Source organism: Pipistrellus kuhlii, unplaced genomic scaffold (genome assembly GCF_014108245.1).
Source record: "Pipistrellus kuhlii isolate mPipKuh1 unplaced genomic scaffold, mPipKuh1.p scaffold_m20_p_35, whole genome shotgun sequence".
In the NCBI taxonomy this organism is placed as follows: domain Eukaryota; kingdom Metazoa; phylum Chordata; class Mammalia; order Chiroptera; family Vespertilionidae; genus Pipistrellus; species Pipistrellus kuhlii.
In genome coordinates, this window is record NW_023425535.1 from 4,345,324 (window position 1) to 4,366,952 (window position 21,629).

General features: G+C 37.4%; 1 protein-coding gene across 12 annotated transcripts in view; it reads left to right on the top strand.

Annotated features, from left to right (window-relative positions):
- Window positions 1-21,629, top strand: part of WAPL (WAPL cohesin release factor) — an 85,942-nt gene that overhangs the window by 4,110 nt on the left and 60,203 nt on the right. For 6 of the 12 annotated variants that reach the window (XR_006739571.1, XM_045570704.1, XM_045570701.1 and 3 more), the window contains exons 2-4: window positions 49-570; window positions 15,189-16,226; window positions 19,458-19,594. Coding sequence is in view for 11 of the 12 variants with exons in the window: in XM_045570704.1 (XP_045426660.1) it covers window positions 72-570; window positions 15,189-16,226; window positions 19,458-19,594 (1,674 nt within the window). In the remaining variant the exon portion in view is untranslated. Of the gene's footprint in view, window positions 1-48; window positions 571-13,964; window positions 14,085-15,188; window positions 16,227-19,457; window positions 19,595-21,629 lie in introns of those variants that run through there. The other 6 variants (XM_036461298.2, XM_036461302.2, XM_036461300.2 and 3 more) reach the window with 4 other exon arrangements.

The following is a 21,629-nucleotide window of genomic DNA, read 5'->3' on the forward strand; positions in this document are numbered from 1 at the left end:
ATTTAAGTATTTGGTGATTATATATATTCTTTTCTATTTTTTCTCACAGAGAATATGAAACAGGTGTCAAAATGACATCCAGATTTGGGAAAACATACAGTAGGAAAGGCGGAAATGGCAGTTCAAAATTTGATGAAGTCTTTTCTAACAAACGGACTACCCTTAGCACAAAATGGGGAGAGACCACATTTATGGCTAAATTAGGGCAGAAGAGGCCCAACTTCAAATCAGATATCCAAGAAATTCCGAAGAAACCTAAGGTGGAAGAAGAAAATACTGGCGATCCTTTTGGATTTGATAGCGATGATGAATCTCTACCAGTTTCTTCAAAGAATTTAGCCCAGGGTAAGGGTTCCTCTCATTCAGAAACCAGTGAAGCCGCTCAGCTGGAAGACTTCACTTCTGTACTTGAAGCTAATAGCAAAATTAGTCATGTGGTGGATGAAGACGGTGTTGTATCTGATAAATGCTTACATTTGGAGGATACTTTGCTTGAGAAAGAAAAGAGCACAAACCGAATCTTAGAAGACGATGCAAGCAAAAGTAGTTGTGCTAAATTAATGACTTTAGGTAAGTTTTGATTTTCTTTATTGTGAGCTACAGAACTTCATGTAAGCCATTTAGTTAAAGGATTTAAATTTTTAACTATACTTGGGTTTTCTTTCTACTTTTTGATTAATGGGGACTACAAATAATTTTATAGAAGAGATTTTAAAACTTTAAAGAAACCAACTGGGGGTTGAAATTTTACTTCAACAACTTGGATAATGTTTCCAGACTTACTCATTTTGGGAACAGTCTTTCATAAATCCCTAACTCCAGTTCCAATAAGAAACATCTCTTTTTATTTGTTTGTTTTAAATTACGTGATTACACTTGTAACCTTTTATATATATGTTTATTTATTGATTTCAGAGAGGATAGTAGGGGGAGAGAGAAAAATAGAAACATCATTGTTGAGAGAAAATAGTTGATTGGCTGCCTCCTGCACGCCCTATACTGGGGATTGAGCGTGCAACGTGGGCATGTGCCCTGACTGGGAATTGAACTGGTTCATAGGTCAACACTGAGCCACATCAGCTGGGCAAATTATCTCTTTTTGTTGGGTTAGGATTACACAAAACCTAATTTTTATTACTGTAGACGTAGAGGATTTGGATGGTTACTGATAATGAAAATGAGATGAGAATTTACAACGAGTATTAGGTTTAGGAGTGTTAGGCTTTCTAAATTAATTTAGACTAAGGAGGTACTGAGTGCAAACATTGAAGAAGTAAACTTCATTGCAAATTGAGACTAGTTTGTAGTCTGTTAGACACAGGTAGCAACTTCTATTAATAAATTTTAATCCACAAAATATGTGTTTTTAAAATGTTAATTTGTAAATCTGGCATCTAATGTTCATTCCTAAAACAATATGTTTTATCAGTTGTGTATCTCTACTTTTATAAAGGAATTGGGAGTTACAGTAAATGATAAAAGCGCAGTTAACAAAAGATTGTAGAACTGCCTGGTCGGAATAGCTCAGTTGGTTGAGTGTGACATCCTGTGTTGCTGGTTCAATTCCTGATCAGGGCACATACCTGGGTTGCAGGTTAAATCCCTGGTCAAGAAAATAACTCCATAGATGTCTGTCTGTCTCTCTCCCTCCCTCCCTCCTTCCCTCCTTCCCTTCCTCCCTCCCTCCCTCCTTCCCTCCTTCCCTTCCTTCCTCCCTCCCTCCCTCCTTCCCTCCCTCCTTTTCTAAGCATGTCCTCTGGTGAGAATTTTTTTTTAAAAAAAAGGCTGAAGAGCTAAGATTGGAGGTGGCAGGAGAGACAGCATGCACCTTATCAGCAATAGCACAAGGATGGCCAACCTTAGTTTTTTACTTATTGGCAGAGTTTAGTAATATAATATGAAAGGTTATGCAGATCTCTTATTTTGAAAAGTTAAAATTTTCTTAGTATTCAGTTCTTGAGAAGAATTTTTTTTTGAGGCTTTTAATATTGGGGGGTCTCAAACAATATGATAAAAGTCTTTGCCTTGAAAGTTTTAGTAACAATGCTGAACTTTTTTCACTCTTTTTCTCACCCTTGGATTGAGCAGTGGTTGCCAGCCAGTGGCCTGTGAGGCTCGAAAGGTTGGCGACCACTGGATTAGAGGATGAGCCAGCTGTTATTGTCACTCCCTTGATCCTCCTGGTTAATTCTTATTTGGTTGTCTTTATGCTTTGCTCACATTTCCACTGAAGCATTGTTCATAACTTTTCAGAAAAAAGTAGAGCATAAAAACTTTCCCAGATCAGCTCCTAAAATGTATTATAACTGAGCCAAGATGAAGAGGTCTAGGATCAGCTAGAATTGGGATGAGATTAATTTATTCCTTTTCAATATGTTGAGCAGCTACTGTGTCCTCCACTGTGCTGAGGCTCTGGGAATGCTGTTTCACTTCAGTTGATTAGTGTTTTTACAGTCATAGCTTTCTGTCCTCTGATAGTTGATCCACATGGGGCAGATCGGCTGGAGGTGGTAAAACTGCTCATGGAAGGCAGACATAGGCTTCTTTCTCCAAGTGCTGTCTTTAGGGAATAGTGCATCACTGGCAGGCAGAGGGGGAGCAAGAGGATGAATGTTTATGTAGAGCAAGACTAGGGACTGTCCAGCCTGCGGGTGGGCTGTATAAGGCCCTGCCAAGGCAGGTGGGACTCGAAATTCAAAATCTAGGAGCTTTTTCTTAGCAACATACATTCATATTAAGTGAATTTTATTAAATGAATGATGTTATAAATATTCAATTGGTCATTGGCAGAGAAAAGATTCTCCACCCCTATGTAAAGGCAGAACAGGAACTGAAAGTTAAATATTCAATGGCAGCAACTGCATATGTAGCTTTGTTACATCTATATTACGTACATGTCCAAACTGCCATGTGAAGTGGTTTGGTGAGAACTAGAAACAGTTTTCTGTAAAAGAGAGATATTATCTTTTCAACTAGGTTCCTGTTGCTGAATTGTAGTTTTGGTGTTGACACTTTGTGGCCTGACTGGGAATCCAAATTCCATTACAATGGGTTTGTGAGAAGAAAATGTATACTAAAATACCCATGAATAGATGTTCAAGAACATCTTGTCCATCTTCTTTCTTCCTTTACAAGGCACCAGTATAGGGTGCAATACTGTGAATATTTCATTTTGTTTTCCTCCTCTCCTTTGGCCATCCAGAGCTGCAGCAACGCTGGCAGCCCCCTGTACAATAAGAGGGGAGCTTTGAGGGAGTGCTTTTAAGTCTCATGGTAGTCTTATCCTAAATAAAATTGTTCTTACATAAAAAATTTATAAGTTCGTATGTTTACAAGTTGGTTATAGTTCTGGGAATATTACATGTTATGACCTTTTTTTCCTTTGCCTCTCCCCTGTAAAATTTGGATTCCCCTTGTATCAGGTTTTTTTTGTTTTTGTCTTTTATTTTTTAATTCCCCATGTATCTAAACTCTTTTCTTACATTATACCTGTCAGGTTGTCATTGCCTTTATTCTCATTCAGAAAGCCTTTTGACTTTGCAGAAGTTTAGAAACTCAAACCTAAGTTTTTTTTTCTTTCTTTTTTTCTTTTTTTCTTTTTCCCCTCCCTCCCTCCCGCCCTCTTTTTTTTTATTAGTCCTCATCTGAGGATATTTTTTCCATTGATTTTTAGAGAGAGGGAAAAGGAGGGAGGGAACATAGATGTGAGAAAGACACATCAATTGGTTGCCTCCTGCATGCACCCCCACCAGGACCAGGATCTAACCTGCAAATCAGGTATGTACCCTTGACCAAAACCTGAGACCCTCCAGTGTGCAAACCCACACTCTCCCACTGAGCATGCTAGCCAGAGCCAAACCTGAGTTTCTGATAAAAGGAATCCTAACGTGGATCCTAACTGTTCTGAATTAGAGATCCTTTTGAGAATAAAATTTTGGATTTCAGATAAAAATATTTATACACCTACATAGGTCTCAGGAATCTCTGAAATCCTTTGCAGGTCATGTTAAAGACATAGGCTTTAGGTGTTCAGGAATTTTTGAGAAATTTTATGATCAAGCATATTTAGAATATACAAGTTAAGTTCCATAGCATGCTTCCAATAAAATGTTCCTGTTCATTGAGATCATTTTTCACTGTATCATTAGAGTAGTCCCCCCTTATCTCAGACCTCCAGTGGATACCTTAATCATAGTACTGAACCCTGTATATTGTTTTTTCCCTGTGGTAAAGGTTGGAGCGGGATGGTAAAATGTCTTAATTTTTTATTTTAAAAAAACTAAACTAAAAACTTACCAGTGTATGGCAAATCTTATTTTATCTATTTTATACACTACTCTTTCCCACCTTTTATCCTCTACCCCTGCATTATTTAAAAGCAGATTGAGGATTTCCTATTTCATTTGCAAATACTTAGTTTCAGTTGCTATCAAAACTAGTGAGTTCTCAAACAAGTGTGCCACTTAAAAATGACTGTTAACAGGACTTAAAGGTTTGCTCTTTTTTAAAAAAAATATGTATTTTATTGATTTTTTTACAGAGAGGAGGAGAGAGGGATAGAGAGCTAGAAACGTCGATGAGAGAGAAACATCGACCAGCTGCCTCTTGCACACTCCCCACTGGAGATGTGCCCGCAACCAATGTACATGCCCTTAACCAGAATCGAACCTGGGACCATTCAATCCGCAGACCGACGCTCTACCACTGAGCCAAACCGGTTTCGGCAAGGTTTGCTCTTTTAGCAGATCTTGGAATATTCTTTAGTGTAGAATCCAGAGCTATGTGCATGAAGGATGAAAGAAAGCTTCTCTTGCCTTTTATATGAGGCTACTTCCATTTTCCATCGGTGCTATCTGCTCTAGGTTTTTAACCTGGAGTCTAGAATAAAGTATGCAAAGACTTATATTTCTACTTTGGCACACTTTAACTTGCCAGCTAGCTGGCAAATATTGAGATAACTACTGCATAGGCTTCTAATTTGCATGACTGTCTTTGTAGCCAGTAAAATTTCTTCCATTTGCTTAAAGCTGTACTGAAAATATGTGTAAGTTAGAGGGATGTTACTGTCAGGAACATACTTTCACATTAGTGAAATGCTATATAATTTCACTTATCTGTGAAATATAGAACAAAATAAATGAACAAACAAAATTGAAATAGACTTATAGATACAGACTGACTAATGGTTGCCAGAGGGGAGGGAGGTTAAAGGGCTGGGTGAGAGGTGAAGGCATTAAGAAATACCAAATGGCCCTAGCTGTTTGGCTCAATGGATAGAGCATTGGCCTATGGACTGAAGGATCCTGGGTTTGATTCTGGTCAAGGCACATGCCTGAGTTGCAGGTTCACACTCCAGTAGGGGGCATGCAGGAGGCTGCCAATCAATGATTCTCTCTCATCATAGATGTTTCAATTTAAAAAAAGTATATATATATATACACATATATATGTATATACACACACACACACACACACACACACACACACACACACACACATATATATATATATATATATATATATATATATAAAATTAGGTCTAGTAATAATTAATGTCGTTTTCTAATACTTTTTTAAATCGAATTTATTTAAACAATACAACAAAATTTAATCAACAATATAGTTGCCGTTGTTTTCTACTACTTGTGCCCAACACTCAGGAAGCATTTTAATCCCTCTGTTGTAAAATTCTTGTGATTTTGATGCAAAAAATTCGGTCAATGCATTTTTGAGGCATTCTTCATTATTAAATTTTTTTCCAAGAAGAAAGTTTTGCAAAGAACGAAACAAATGGTAATCGGAAGGGGCAATATCAGGAGAATATGCAGGTTGAGGGAGAACTTCCCATTCCAACTGGCGCAGTTTTTCAGCAGTGATTCTTGCAGTATGCGGTCCTGCGTTATCGTGTTGAAGAATTACGCCCTTCCGATTAATCAGCGGGGGCTCTTTTTCTCTTAAAGCTTGGGCTAACCTTTCCAATTGGGCACTATACACTGCACTTGTAATGGTTTGGTTAGATGGTAAAAGTTCATAATGAAGAATTCCTTTAAAATTCCACCAAACACACAACATCACTTTTTTCGCATGCAAGTCAGGTTTTGGCTGCGGAGCCTCATTTTTGTCCAACCATTGAGGCCGCCTTTTCAAATTAACATACAGTACCCATTCTTCATCTCTGGTAACAATTTGCTCTAAAAACGGCAAACGGTTTTGACGAGAGAGGAGCGAACTGCAAATTGTGACTCTTTGATTACGGTTGTTGTCGGTCAACTCATGAGGAACCCATTTTCCAAACTTTTGGACTTTGCCAAGTGCACGCAATTGATTGGAAATTGTTTTTTGTGAACAATTTAAAGTTGTCACAAGCTCTTGTTGGGTAATTTGAGGATTTTGCACCAAAAGAGCTTGAAGAGCTTCTTGATCAAAATTGGACACACGGCCTCGACCACTCTTGTCATCTAACGAAAAATTTCCCTCGAGAAATTCCTCAAACCAACGCTGGCATTTTCTGGCGCTAACTGCATCTTGACCAAGAGCACTACAGATGTTTTTTGCAGCCTCACTTGCTTTTCTTCCTAATTGGAACTCGTAAAGCATGCAGTGCCGAATATGCTCTTCATCCGCCATCTTCTTAGCCCTAGTTTTGCAACAAAAACCAAACCAAACACCAACTTTTTCAAGCAAAACTTGTTAATTGCACTTCACACGTTCTGTAGATACCATGTGTTTGAAGGTTATGTCAATACAAGTAAATGCCAAGCAAGATTTTAAACGAATTTTAAAAAACGACATTAATTATTACTAGACCCGATATATGTATATATATATAAAAGAAGTACCAGAAGTACCAATTAGTAGCAACAAATAGAGGGATGTAAAATAGGGAATATAGTCAATATATGGTGCCAGGTATGTATTGGAAATAATGGGGGAAGTACTGTGTGAAGTTTATGATTGTCTAACCATTGTGCCGTATACCTGAAACTAATACAAAATTGCGAATGTAAACTATTAATAAAAAAGTTGAAAGAGAAGTGGGTAAGATTCCTATTATTTATTAAGTTCCTATTTTGTGCTGAGCTCTTTATATATCAAATAGAGGCCCAGTGCATGATATTTGGCACAGGTAAGGTTCCTAGGCCTGGCTGGCAATCAAGGCCAATCTGGGGGGTGATTGGGAGCTCCTCGCTGGCAAGCGTCTTGGCTGGCCTAGGCCTGCAGGTTAGGGGCTGCTCCTGCATTGAGTGTCTGCCCCCTGATGGTCGGTGTGTGTCATAGTAACCGGTCTGTTCTACCGTTCGGTTGAGTTGCATATTAGGCTTTTTTATATAGGATTGATCCTTAGTCACAACTATGTAAGGCAGGCTTTACTCCCATTTTATTAAAGTACAGTTTAGAGAGACTATTAAATGCAAGATATGAGAAACATGCAAAGTGCTGCTGTCTTCTGATGTGAATAATCTTAATTTTATTATAAAGCCTTGTATTTCAACTAATAGTCTATCACTGTATGATCAGTTTTGTCTTGATGTTGGAAAAAACTTTATTTTGGTGAACAAAATATAGATTCTGTCTTACCTCTTAAAAGTTATTCTTAAAAATAATAAGAACGATGTTCAAACTACTTATAACTGACCTTATTTTTACAAGTAATAAGTATCATCTTTTCTATTTTTTGTGCTGTGTACAAATGAAAATTCAACAGTATATAAATTTTAAAGGAGGCTCTGTAATTTTAATTAAATTCACTTTGTTTTAAAATAGAACTTTAATTTCTTGCAGAAGATTTCCTTACTAGGATCTGCTGGTGTGGAACTCTTGGTTGGAGATGATAAATTTGAGGTTAAGCATATAAAGTTCCTTGAAAATATAGGGTTAGATCTAGTCATTAAGAAAAATGTGAGAGGAAAATCAGCTGAGCTGTGAAGAACTTGTAATAGTTAATGGATGGAGAGAAGAGGAAGAAAAACTAGAAAGAAATTGAATAGGAGCAGCTAGAGCACTTGAAGGAAAATCAAGCAAGTGATATTTTATGGAGACCAGCAGACAGCTTCATGGAGGACCAACTGAATTGTAATGCTGCTGCAAAGTCGGTGAATACAGAGACTGCAAAGTAGGCATGGGAGTGTGGATACTGGATTGAAGTTGTCCGTAGTGAGAGCACAGTGAGGAAATAGAGGTAGCAAGTATATGCAGTTGTTAAAGATGCTTGGAGGGGAGAATTAAAAGGGCAGCCAAAGTCCTGGAGAGCATGGCTCATGGTTGGAGCATCGGCCCAAGGACTGGACTGAATAGTCAGTGTTTGATTCCTGTTCAAGGGCATGTGCCTGGGTTGAGGTTTGATCCCCTGCCTAAAGGGCAAGTGCGGGAGGCAACCAGTGGATGTTTCTCCTGTCTCTCTATCCCGCCCTCCCTTCCATTCTCATTCCCTCCCTCCCTCCCTCCTTCCCTCCCTCCCTCCCACCCCCTCTCTCTCTCAAAAAAAAAAAAAAAAAAAAAGGAAAATACCTTCTAGTGAGGATTAACAACAACAAAAGGGCAGCTAGAGATATCTGAGGTTTCTGAAAGATTTAATTGTATGAAAGACCCTGGAAGCATGGGGAAAGTGGTCTTGGGAGAGGGGTGCTGCATTTCCTGGACAGGAGGAAAGATGGGTGAAAGTGGGAGCTTAGTGGGAGGATGGAACATAAGGTGGTTTGTGGACAGAAGCATTTTTTCTCCCATGCAGTGACAGAAGAAGTCATCTTGGAAAGGGAGAAGATAGGGCAGGAGTAATGTAGGGGCTGGAAGGGAGAGGCAAAGAGTTCAAATATTGCAGAAAGTGGGAGAAGAAACTGCCCAGGGAGAGGATGTCTGGACATTATTGGGTTCTCAGTTGAAGTTTGCCATTAAAAATTAATGTCACTAATCTACCTGTTGTATGAGAGAATGTGTTCCTCTCTCCTCCCACCCCCTCAGTAGGTCCTATTAGTAAGAAACTACACAGAATATACAATATTGGGTAGGATAATTAGAATTATCCCAAATTGGCATTTTTATCTGACAAGATGTGGAATGAACAGATACAGAAGAAAGAAAATTTAGGATATTGCCCAGAAAGTGATTGAAGTGATGGACTGGGGGATTTAAAATGTTTAGTAACTGAACAAGCCTGGTAGATAAGAGGAAGGAGAGAAAGGGGGGTCAGTATACTGAGAGTCTTGTTAAATAAAAACAAGAATGGGATTACTGGAATAATCAAGTTGGAAAGTAGATAAGTTGTGATTTAAAAGTGGGTTCTTTGATTTTAATACTTAAGAAAAGCCTTTTAGGACAGAAGGTCCTGATGAAGTTGTGAGAGCTAGTGACTGAGATAGAATATAGAAGACTGTTGATAGGAAGTTAAAGAACTGGGAGGTTAGGGGAGTTTGGATTTGGTGGAATTCAAGATGATAGCAAAACTGGCATGAAGAGGTAGATTATAAATCTTGTGTAAAGTTCTTAAAAGAATTAGAGGTTGTTAGATGACAGGTTTAGAGAAGATTGGAGAGTAACTACCTAGGTGACACAAGACTCAAAAGAGTTGGCTTTTATAAGGATAGTGGAGTGGAGAAACATACCAGGAACCTAAAACCATCCCACGCTGAGATACTCAGGAGACATTTTGTTGTTGTTGTTGTTGTTAATCCTCACCCAAGGATATTTTTCCATTCATTTTTTGAAAGAGTGGAAGAGAGGGGGAGAGACAGAAACCTCGATGTGAGAGAACACATCTCTTGGTTGCTTCCTGTACACGCCCTGACCAGGAAGGGGATCCAGCCTGCAGCTTGCAGCCAAGATATATGCCCTTGACCGAAATCAAACCAGAGACCCTTCAGTCCGCAGGCCGATGCTCTATCCACTGAGCCGAACCATCTAGGGCTATGCTTATTTATAATTGGGTGGTTTATTTTTTCATTGAACTTCAAAAGTTCTTTATTGTGTATTCTGGATACAGGGATTTTATCAGATATATTTATTGCAGACATTTTCTTCAAGTCTGTGGCTTTCTCTTAACAGTATATTTTGTTAATGTGAATTAAAAAGCCACTATAGCTCTAGCCTGTTTTGCTCAGTGGATAGAGTGTTGTGGGCGTGCAAGAGGCAGCCTATCAATGATTCTCTCTCATCATGGATGTTTCTCTCTCCCTCTCCCTTTCTCTCTGAAATCAATAAAAATATTTTTTTAAAATCACTGTAGCCTTGGCCATTTGCTCAGTGGTTAGAGCATTGGCCCTCAGGTTCGATTCCTAGTCAAGGCCACTTCTGTTGCTAGTTCCCCAGCCCTGGTAGGGGCGCGGTGCAGGAGGCAACCAATTGGTGTGTCTCTCTTATGTAGATATTTCTTTCTCTCTCACCCGCCTCCCTCCCATTCTTTCTAGAAATCAATGGAAAAAATATCTTTGGGTGAGGATTAAAAATAATAACTTTTTAAGTAAAAATGAAGGTAAGCAATAAAAAAATACGGTTTATCTACTGTAGTTATTCAATTTTTTAGCAGCCATCACTGGTCTATACTAATAAAAGGGTAATATGCTAATTAGACCGGACGTCTTCCAGACATTCTATGGAACAAAGCCATAGTGGCAGGGACCAAGGCAGAGGTGGTTAAGGGTAATCAGGTCAGCAGGGGAGAGCAGTTAGGGGGATCAGACCAGCAGGGGAGGGCAGTTAGGGGTGACCAGGCCACCTTCTAATTAATTTCCTTTCAATGTGCGTGAATCTGTGCACTGGGTCACTAGTTTATGTATAAAATACAAGGTCTGGAATTTGCTTCAAAATAACCCATTATAAAAAGAAAATAAATGGGGATCAAATAAAATAAAATTGGCTATGAATTGAAGCTGGACTCGTGACACACACACACACACACACACAGATGCATACAACTTTATAAGTGTATATGCCAGTGGTAAAGTGCCTAGGGGCGGGGGGTGGAAGGGAAAGGAAAGGGTCCTCTCCAGGGATGGAGAGCCTCCCTTCCCTTCCCACTTTTTAAAATACTTCAGAGCATTCACTTCCCTCATGGAAGCCTGAAATCATCTCTCCGTTTAATTTCCTTTATAAAACTATGTATACACTTCTATTACTGCAAGTATTGATATGTTTGTGTGTTTATTTTAAGGGAATCATCTGTTTTCTTCCAAACGTAAGAATCCTTAAGAAAATAATGGGCATTTAATTAATCTTTTAGAAGTTACTCACTGTTTTTTAGGTAAGCAGGAATAGGGCTTAGTGGAGCAATATGACTTGTCAAATATTTACACATCAAGTTATTGGCTTAGCTGTGTGGTTCAGCCCCATGCTACTCAGAACTTCCAGATTACACAGAGTCTTCATTAAGATCAATGCCTTCCCTATGTGTTACCTAATATATTAAATATTGAATAACTATCTAGTGATGCTAAAATATAGTGATGCTAAAAGGCATTAAGTATCTGATTGCTTGGCTAAGTCTTGTATTGAACTTTCTATACATCCAGTCTTCATCCTCTAGCTTGAGGAAAAACAGTAGGCCTTGGAATGTGGTTTTGGATTCCTTGCATGAAGCTGATAGAGGACATAAGGGAGTATTGATGAACTTGCAGGCTAAATTCCACTAAGTCTTGATAATAGATTATTAAAAATATATTCTGGCAAAGTTGTAATAGTTATGATAATATGCATTTGTGTGATGCTCTAGTATTCTTTTTTTGTGTTTTTTTTGTTTTTTAAGAAAACCTATATATATATATATATATATATATATATATTATATAATATATATATATATATGTATATAATATATATATATTTATTGAGTTCAGAGAGGAAGAGAGAGAAAAAAACATCAACAGTGAGAATGAATCATTGATTGGCTGCCTCCCACATGCCCCCTACTGGGGGCAGAGCCTGAAACCTGAATATGTGCCCTAAACTGGAATTGAACCAGGAGTTGAACCATGACCTCCAGTTCATGCTCTTACCACCCGGAACACTGGCTGGTTACATTCTTTTATCTATTCAACCTGCCCTGAGATGGATTTTATTAGTTGCTTTTATTAGGTGAAGGAACTGTCTGAACTTAAGACCTCATTTTTGCCAGTAAATGGTAAAACTGACACTATTCTCTTAATTCCTAAAATGTTATTGGAGCTAGAAGTGCATTTTGTTTATAAACATATACATGTATAATATTAGATATAAAAAGAGTAATACTTAGCCTCTCTTTTAAAAAATAATCTTTACCTCTTTTTAATATATTTTATTGATTTTTTACAGAGAGGAAGGGAAAGAGAGAGAGAGAGCTAGAAACATTGATGAAAGAGAAACATCGACCAGCTGCTTCTTGCACACCCCCTACAGGGATGTGCCCACAACCAATGTACATGCCCTTGACCGGAATCGAACCTGGGACCTTTCAGTCCGCAGACCAACGCTCTACCACTGAGCCAAACCGGTTTCGGCTACTTAATTCTTTTTAAAATGCTTGATGTTTTGAGATGTTAAATGGGTTTATCTGTTTGAGAAGCTGGCATGTTTAAGGGAGGAGGGCAGTTGAAAGTAATTGTTGCTCTGCATTTTAGGGTAAGATAGCCTTGTCTTATCTTCTGAAGGTATGGTTAGTTACCAATACTGGAGAGCTAAAGGATCAAGGACTGTAGAAAGCATTTCTTTTTATGTTGAAATACTCTTGTGGAGAACTTGGAAAGCTTTTCTTATGCAGAACTTTTGTTGATTAAATTGGCTTTTATCTGTGTATTTTAGAAGTTTAAATATGTAATGTACTTGAGTATTTCATTTGTAGGACTGTTTATGAATTATATTTATTAATACAACTTAATTATATAGGGCTCTTTATTATTCTCTGCATTTAAAACAAAATTTTAAGACAGGCTCATAATACTTAACATGTAAGGTAGCCTGGTTATGAGAGTAGTTACTGTTAAAACATAATATGGATTCTTCTTTCTGATTTTAAGGGAAATTGTAATAGTAATTTGTTTTTTAAATATATTTTATTGATTTTTTACAGAGAGGAAGGGAGACGAATAGAGAGTTAGAAATGTAGATGAGAAAGAAACATCAATCAGCTGCCTCCTGTACACCCCCACCTGGGGATGTGCCCGCAACCAATGTACATGCCCTTGACCGGAATCGAACCTGGGACCTTTCAGACCACAGGCTGACGCTCTATTCACTGAGCCAAAGCAGTTAGGGCTGGAGTAGTAATTTAAAAAATATATATATATTTTATTGATTTTTTACAGATAGAAAGGGAGACAGAGAGCTTGAAACGTCGATGAGAGAGAAACACCGACCAGCTGCCTCTTGCACACCTCCTACCGGGGATGTGCCCGCAACCAAGGTACATGCCCTTGACTGGAATCGAACCCGGGACCTTTCAATCCACAGACCAACGCTCTACGACTGAGCCAAACCAGTTTCGGCTGGAGTAGTAATTTTTGAAAACATGGAAGTTTATTCACTTAAATTTTTTATTTTAAGTCAGAGGTGTTTATTCATAAATAATCATAAGCAGCCTCAATAAATTTGTGACATTAATACAATGAAATCTATATACAATAGTTACAAATATGATGATGTATGGAATTCAGTGACATCTCATAGGCCTTTGTATAGCTAAGTACTAAGTGTTCCTTCCCATAGGCATTTATTTATAAATAATTCCTTCAGTAACAGTAGAAAATAGTTTGGTCAGTGGCTTCCTTTTTGAACAGGTGAGAAAATTGGAGCCTTCAGGAAAACTCCCTAAGTTAGGGGTATTGCCTGAGCTCTAAAGAACTAGTTTAACCAGAGCAATACTAGTTTCCAGTCTCAGCTATCAGTGTTCTTTCCACTTGTTATAAAAGCAGTTATTGGGTTTGATTTTTATACTAAGTTTTGCTTCCATGCCTTTTAAAAGTAAGAGATGTCATAGTCAGCTTTTAATTTTTGTTTTTTAGTATTTTATACTTATATGATTGGTACTTCTGAGATTATGAAAACTATAGTTCCTTTTGCCTTCAGCTAGGAAATATCTAAGAATAAAACACATATACCTGTAAATTAGATGCCTTCTAAAGGTAAGTAAATACAAATCTTAAATTATATTTAAACCCATTGGATAGCATTAACAGTTGTAGGTACCTTTTTTTGTTCCTAATCCTCACCTGAGGATATTTTTTTCTGTTGATTTTTAGAGAGAGTATGAAAGGGAGGGAGGGAAAGGAGTATGAGAGAGAGAAAGAAAGAAAGATCGTTATAAAAGGGACACATTGATTGGTTTCTTACCACACATCCTGATGGAGGCTGGAGATCTAATCTGCAACCTAGGTTCATGTCCTTGACCGGGAATCTAACCCATGAGCCAGGGCGAGTTTTATTTTTTGGCATAGGTATTTACCAGTGTTTTTCTATCAGTGAGTCCTGGGAGAATTAATCATAATACCAGTTTGAGTCATACTTCTGTCTCATTTAGAAAGGTTAACAAAAATGTCTCTGATGATAAAAACTAAAGATAACAATAATGAATTCTTCAAGCACAAAATGAATATGGAGTTTAAGATTTACTCCTGACTGATAGCATAAATAACTACTGTAGTCATTTAACTTGGGCCTCAGAACCACTGTTTAAAAAACCCAAAAAACTATTGAAGTCCTTTGGCTTTTAAGATTTGAAGAAAGAATGGACAGCAGAAATAGTTAAAGAAGCCTGATCTTGGGACAAGTTTCTAGACAGAGCTGATCAGTCTCTGGGCAGTCTTATCCCAGAGAAATACAGACACACTGGGATGTTTTCATTGTGATATTCTATTTTTATTCTAAATACATTTTAATTTAAGCATTTTTTAATTTGAAAAACTCTTTATACTTCTGAGGCTTAGCTGAGTCATTTAAGTGTCATTTTGAATTGATCCAGTTGCTTAGCAACTGAAATCTCATGAATTTAGGGTAATAATTTTAAGGGATTTGGTTGCCTAGGAAGAGGTCACTAGAAGACATGATATATATAAAAGGTGTAAGGAGAAATGTCAACTATGTAAACATTAATGTCTTAATTTAAAATTATTGCAATCATTTCAAGGTTAATTGATTCTGTGGTATTAATTAGCCACATAAACTGTTACTAGTTGTTAACTTGTACTTTGATGTCACTCGCTTTTAATTTCTTCGTTTAATTTTTATAGATAAAGTGGAGAATTTTAGTGACGAATATGAAAAGGATAGTCACCATATTTACAAAAATGCTGAAGACAGTACTAAGAAACCCAATGCGGAAACTATAGTGGCTCCTGGATACAAAGCTGATGAAATCAAGGAAACAAATGATACATGGAATTCCCAACTTGGAAGAAGGTTAGAATCTCCATCAGAAATATCTCTGATTAAGGGATCTGTAAGAACTGGTTTGTATGAGTGGGATAATGATTTCGAAGATGTCAGATCAGAAGATTGTATCTTAAATTTGGATAGTGATCCTCTTTTGGAAATGAAGGATGAGGATTTAAAAAGCCGGTTGGAAAACCCAGACGAAGCCATTGAGGAAGAAGACATCATGCAAAGTGTTCTTAGGCCAAGCAATTGTAGGACGTACTGTAGGGTCAATAAAGCAAAATCTTCCCAAGGAACATCCAATTTTGATAAGCTATTAGATGGCACCAGTCAGGCCTTAGCCAAAGCAAACAGTGAGTCAGGTAAAGATGGCCTGAATCAGGCAAAGAAAGGCAGTGTGAGTTGTGGGACCAGTTTTAGAGGGACAGTTGGACGGACTAGAGATTACACTGTTTTACATCCATCTTGCTTGTCAGTTTGTAACGTTACCATTCAGGATACTATGGAACGCAGCATGGATGAGTTCACTGCATCAACTCCTGCCGATTTGGGGGAAGCTGGCCGCCTAAGAAAAAAGGCAGATATTGCAACTTCTAAAACCACTACTAGATTTCGACCTAGTAATACTAAATCCAAAAAGGATGTTAAACTTGAATTTTTTGGTTTTGAAGCTCATGATGAAACAGGAGGTGATGAAGGGGGTTCAGGGAGTTCTAATTACAAAATTAAGTATTTTGGCTTTGATGATCTCAGTGAAAGTGAAGATGATGAAGATGATGACTGTCAAGTGGAAAGAAAGACAAGCAAAAAAAGAAAAACAGCTCCATGCTTGCATCCTGTTCCAGAAAGCAATGATAATTCCCGGGACAGTCAGTCTAATACTAATAACGCAGGTAAGACTTTAAAAAAATTTTTGTATTAAGTGCTTTTCAGGCTTAAGCTACTTAGTTTCCTCCTAGATACTCAGTTTTAACTTACATTTAATTTTAATAGAAACACTATTTAGAATTACAGACTAGCTTATTCAAAGGTATAACATTTTAAATGTTAAGTTTTACATTGTAAGGAGCCAATTTGTAGATTTTGGAATCTTTTCATTATTATTTATTTAATGGATTTTGAGAGGCAGAGAAACATCTATGTGAAAGTGAAACACTTGGAACTTCAATTGGCTTGAGTTGCAACCTGGGTTTATGACCCGATCGGGAATTGAACCTGCACCCTTTTCAGTGCATGGGAAGATGCCCAACCAAGTGAGCCACACTAGCCAGCGTCATATTTGTTTATTAATCTATTAGCACTTGAGAATTTTAAAGAGTGTGTGTGTGTTTGGGATTTGAGACAAGGATAGATTTTGTACATTTAGAATTAAACTGATAGTGTAGATCAAGCATGTCAAACTCGCAGCCCATGGGCTGCATGTGGCCCACAAATATTTTTGCAGCCAAGCAAATATAATGGTATGTAAGAAACATTTTAATAAAAATTTCATAACTTAATTTTTATAGTATCTTGTCATACATAACTATTGATAATGAACTACAACGTTTGCTAATGACTGATAACTATAATCGTGTTGAATTCCTTTCCCTTACGCGCCCTTATGCGCAGGAGTATCATTTCTCGCCACTAATAACTGGCAGCGAATGTTTTAGCAGCCGACTGCTACGCCATTAGTCTTGGACTGACTTGTTGGGTGTACACAACAGGAGATATTTTGCTTTTGGAGAACAAGAAAAATAGATTTATTTGTGTTACCCTTATTAATTTGTGCTATTCAGTGTCGGGTAAGTTAATGTTCAAGAAAAAAATATTAATTTTTATTAAAATATTCTATTTTATGTTAATAATTACTCATTTATTTCAGCCTTTTGTATTCAGCATATCTCTACATTTCTATGAAAATTGAAGCTTTTGTTTTTTGTGGCCATATAAACTTAAACCTTGTTTATTTGGCCCATCTTAGCTTTTGAGTTTGACATGCTTGTAATGGATGGTTGTAATGAGGGAAATATTAAAAATTAAAATTGATAAAAAGCCTTTGCATTTGGCTCAAAACTAACCAACTAATAAATGTTTAAAACATTCTAAAGAAATATTAATTAAATCTTAATCTTAACAATTATTCTCTTAGCCTCTGCTGGTGTGGCTCAGTTGGTTGAGTTTTTCCCAGGCAACCAAATGCTGCAAGTTTGATTCCCTGTCAGGGCACATGCCTGGGCTGTGGGCTGGATCCCCAATAGAGGCAGCCAATTGATGTTGTTATTCTGTCACATAGATATTTCTCTTTTCCTCTTCCTTCCTCGCTCTCTTAAGATCAGTAATAAAAACATTAAAAAAAAAAAACTTTATGTAAAAAGTTACCCTCTTAAATTGATTTCATAAAATTAAAAAGTGATAAAGTATTTTTCCATCCTCAATGGTGAAAATTTAATTTATCTTTTAAGATAGTAGGACCAGTAATGACTAGAGGTCCTCAAAGAGTTGATAGCCTCCACTGTGAAAGACAAAAGGAATAGGTTAGCTTTGCAGTAATTAAGTCATTACTTGACAAGGGTTTTGTGAAGTGCATTAACTGCTGAGTGAGAAAGAGCATGTGAAAGCCTCTGTGTTACAGGAGCTAAATTTATTTGAATTTGACTAAGTATAGCTTTTCTGTATCCGTTCACTTCCTTAAATAAAGCTTTTGTTAGGGTCATAGAGAAAGTGTCATGATAAATTAGAATTCTAATCGTATTCTTCCACATAGGTTTTCTCATAGTCATACTGGAGACTACCCATCTTTTTGCTTTATTTGGCCTAAAAATAATTTTGCTAGATTTGAATCACTCTTATCTCTAAAAATAGAATTATACAGGAGTAGTCTCTAAGGGTTCACTCCTGACTCACCCACTGCAATAAAAAATAAAATAAAATAAAATAAAATAAAATGTCAGAATTATTCATTTTGTCTTGAATCTCTTCTGGAAAACTGATGATTGCAGAAACCTTGCTAGTTTCTGAGAGCTGACTGTTGTTCTCTGGGAGGGTGGGGTGGGTGTGATAAGTAAAAATGTATGCTAACCTTGATAGCAAATTATCTTAATCTGCAATTGGGCATCTCTGGCTGAAGTTTACATCTTGGAATATGTAGTTTTTTAAATTTTACAATGAGAAACCATTAGCTCCCTTTCAAAAATTTCAGGTTGATACCAAAAATTAAATTAGAGATCATTTTAAATTAGAGACCATTTGAGTTGAAATTAGAGTTTTCATATAATTATAACAGGAGTAGCAAACATTTTAAAATTTTGACCTGGAGAAAAGTCTATTTTTGTGTTCTATTTTAAGCTTGAAAATAAAAATTTATAGCTATCTGGGAATTTATCTGATCTTTTGGTTAGGTTTGTGTGAACACTCCCCTCCCCCAAATCATTTAAGTACATTGTACTTGGTCATTTTGTATCTTTTGCCAAAGATAGTAATCCTTTAAAAATTTTATTTTTAAAATACATTTTATTAATTTTTTTACAGAGAGGAAGGGAGAGGGAGAGTTAGAAACATCAATGAGGGAGAAACATCAATCAGCTGCCTCCTGCACACCCACTACTAGGGATGTGCCCACAACCAAGGTACATGCCCTTGACCAGAATTGAACCTGGGACCCTTGAGTCCGCAGGCCAGTGCTCTATCCACTGAGCCAAACTGGCTAGGGCTAAAAATTTTATTTTTTAATGTATCTTTGTAGATGTAAGTGGGCCTTCTTTGAAGCTCAACATGATTATGTCCTTAAATTCTAGGAAAATGTTTAAGATAGATACCACTTGATATTATGTATGAGTTTAAACTAGGTCATATCAATGTCAGTGTTCATAGGTATCCAGCAGTTATTTTGTAAAATAATTGATTTTGCCATTTATAGAAAATAAAAACTGGAGCAAGTAGGTTTCTCAATGTTTTCTTAATGGTAGGGGTGGAACAAGTGACAAATAGGGTGAGAATGGGAGAATGAGCTAATATTTTTGGTAGTATTTTATCAACTGTGTGGTGCTTTTATTCCTTTATTGTTTTTGCCCCTCTCCCCTCCCCACCAAATGTCCATAGATTGTTTGGTAGATAATTTGAAATCTTAGAAAGCTAGATAGTTTTGATTACCATTTCAGAAAACTTGGATTTTACAGAAGACTTGCCTGGTGTTCCTGAAAGTGTGAAGAAGCCCCCAAGTAAACAAGGAGATAAATCAAAGGAAAATACCAGAAAGATTTTTAGTGGCCCCAAACGGGTAAGTAAAGCATTATCAGTGACTCGTATTATTTTTATTAGAGGGCTCAACTCTTAATATTTTTATTTGAAAAATACTAACAAACATTAAGGCAATTAAATTTTCTTGCAAAAAATAAACGTCATTTTTTTTTAAAAAGGTAACCATTTTTTCAATATATATATATTATATACAAATATACAATTTAGTGACATTAAATACATTCACAATGTTGTGTAACCCAAAACATTTTAATCCTCTCCAACAAAAACTTTGTACCCATTAAACAATAACTCATGACTCCTCCTATACTCCTTCCAGTCCTAGTAAACGCTATTTTACTTTCTGTTTCTACTAGGCGTGGGTGGTTGTCCCTCTGCCCAGCCTGCACCCTCTCCAATCTGGGACTCCTAGGGGGATGTCCGACTGCTGGATGTCCCTGTGGAATTGTGCCTAAACCAGCAGTCGGACATCCCTCTTACAATCCGGGACTGCTAGCTTGCAACTGCTCACCTGCCTGCGTGCTTGATAGCTCCTAACCGCTTCTGCCTGACAGCCTGATCACCCCTAACGATTCCCATGCCAGCCTGATTGATGTCTAACTGCCCTCCACTACTGGCCTAGTCACCCCCAACTGCCCTCCCCTGCCGACCTGATTGCCCACAACTGCATCTTGTGCCAGGGTATGATGGTCAGTTTGCACATTACCTCTTTATTATATAGGGTGAACTTGCCTATTGTAGGTATCTCATTTGAGTTATTTTATTATGTGTAATCTTGTCAAGGTCCATCCATGTTGTAGCCTATATAAAAATTCCATTCCTTTTTATAGCTGAACTAGAGGCCTGATGCACAGAGATTTGTGCAAGAATGGGCCTTCCTTCCCCTAGCTGCGGGCACCACCTTCACTCTGGCCGGAGCCACCTTTCTGCCTTCCCATGCTGCCCTGGGGCCTGGAACGGCTATGGGGGTGCAGAACACCTGCACTGTTGCCATGGTGACGACGCAAGCGTCCCACCTTGCCCCTAGCCGCTCGATGCTTGCATATGCACATTAACCTGCCATCTTTGTTGGGTTAATTTGCATAATCCTGATTGGCTGGTGGGTGTCATGAAGGTATGGTCAATTTGCATCTTACTCTTATTAGTGTAGACAGCACCCCATTGTTTAGCTATTCATCTGTTGGTGAACACTGGGTTGTTTTTACCTTTTGGCTATTTGGATCCCTGTTTTTAATTCTTTTGGATTTGTCCTTGGAGTAGAATTTTGGGGACATATGGTAGATCTTTGTTGAACTGTCCCAACTGTTTTCCACCTTGACTGTACCATTTACATTCCCAACAGTAATGTACAAGGTTTCTAATTTCTTCACATCATCACCGGCACACCTTTTCTGAGTTTTTAATATGTTTTTATTGATTTATGAGAGGGAGAGAGAGAGAAACATCAGTGAGAGAAACAGCAATTGGTTGGCTCCTGTACACCCCCTACTGGTGATCCATCCTGAAAACTGGACATGTGCCCTGACTAGGAATCCAAATGGTGACATCTTGGTGCGTGGCTTGATGTTTAACCACTGAGCAAAACCAGCTCAGTGGTTAAACATCACCTGAGGGTTTTTTTTTAATAACTATTATAAAGGCTGTGAAATGGTATCTGCTTGTGGTTTGTTTTGCTAACTAGTGATGTTGAGCCTCTTTTCATGTACTTGCCATTTTTATATCTGTTTTGGAGAAATGTCTATGCAAGTACTTTGCTCATTTTTGAATTGAGTTTGTTTTTATTGTTGAGGAGTCATTTATATATTCTTGATATTAACCCCTTCTTAGATATATAATTTTTCACATAGATTCCCCCATCCTATGAATTCTCTCTTTACTCACTTGATAGTGTGCTTAAATGTACAAAAGTTATTTCAGCAAACTCCAATTTATTTTTTCTTTCTGTGCTTTTAATATCATATCCAAGAAATCACTGCCAAATTGAATGTCATGTAACTTTTCAACTGTTCTAAAAGATTTATAGTTTTAAATTTCATATTGAAATCTTTTATTTA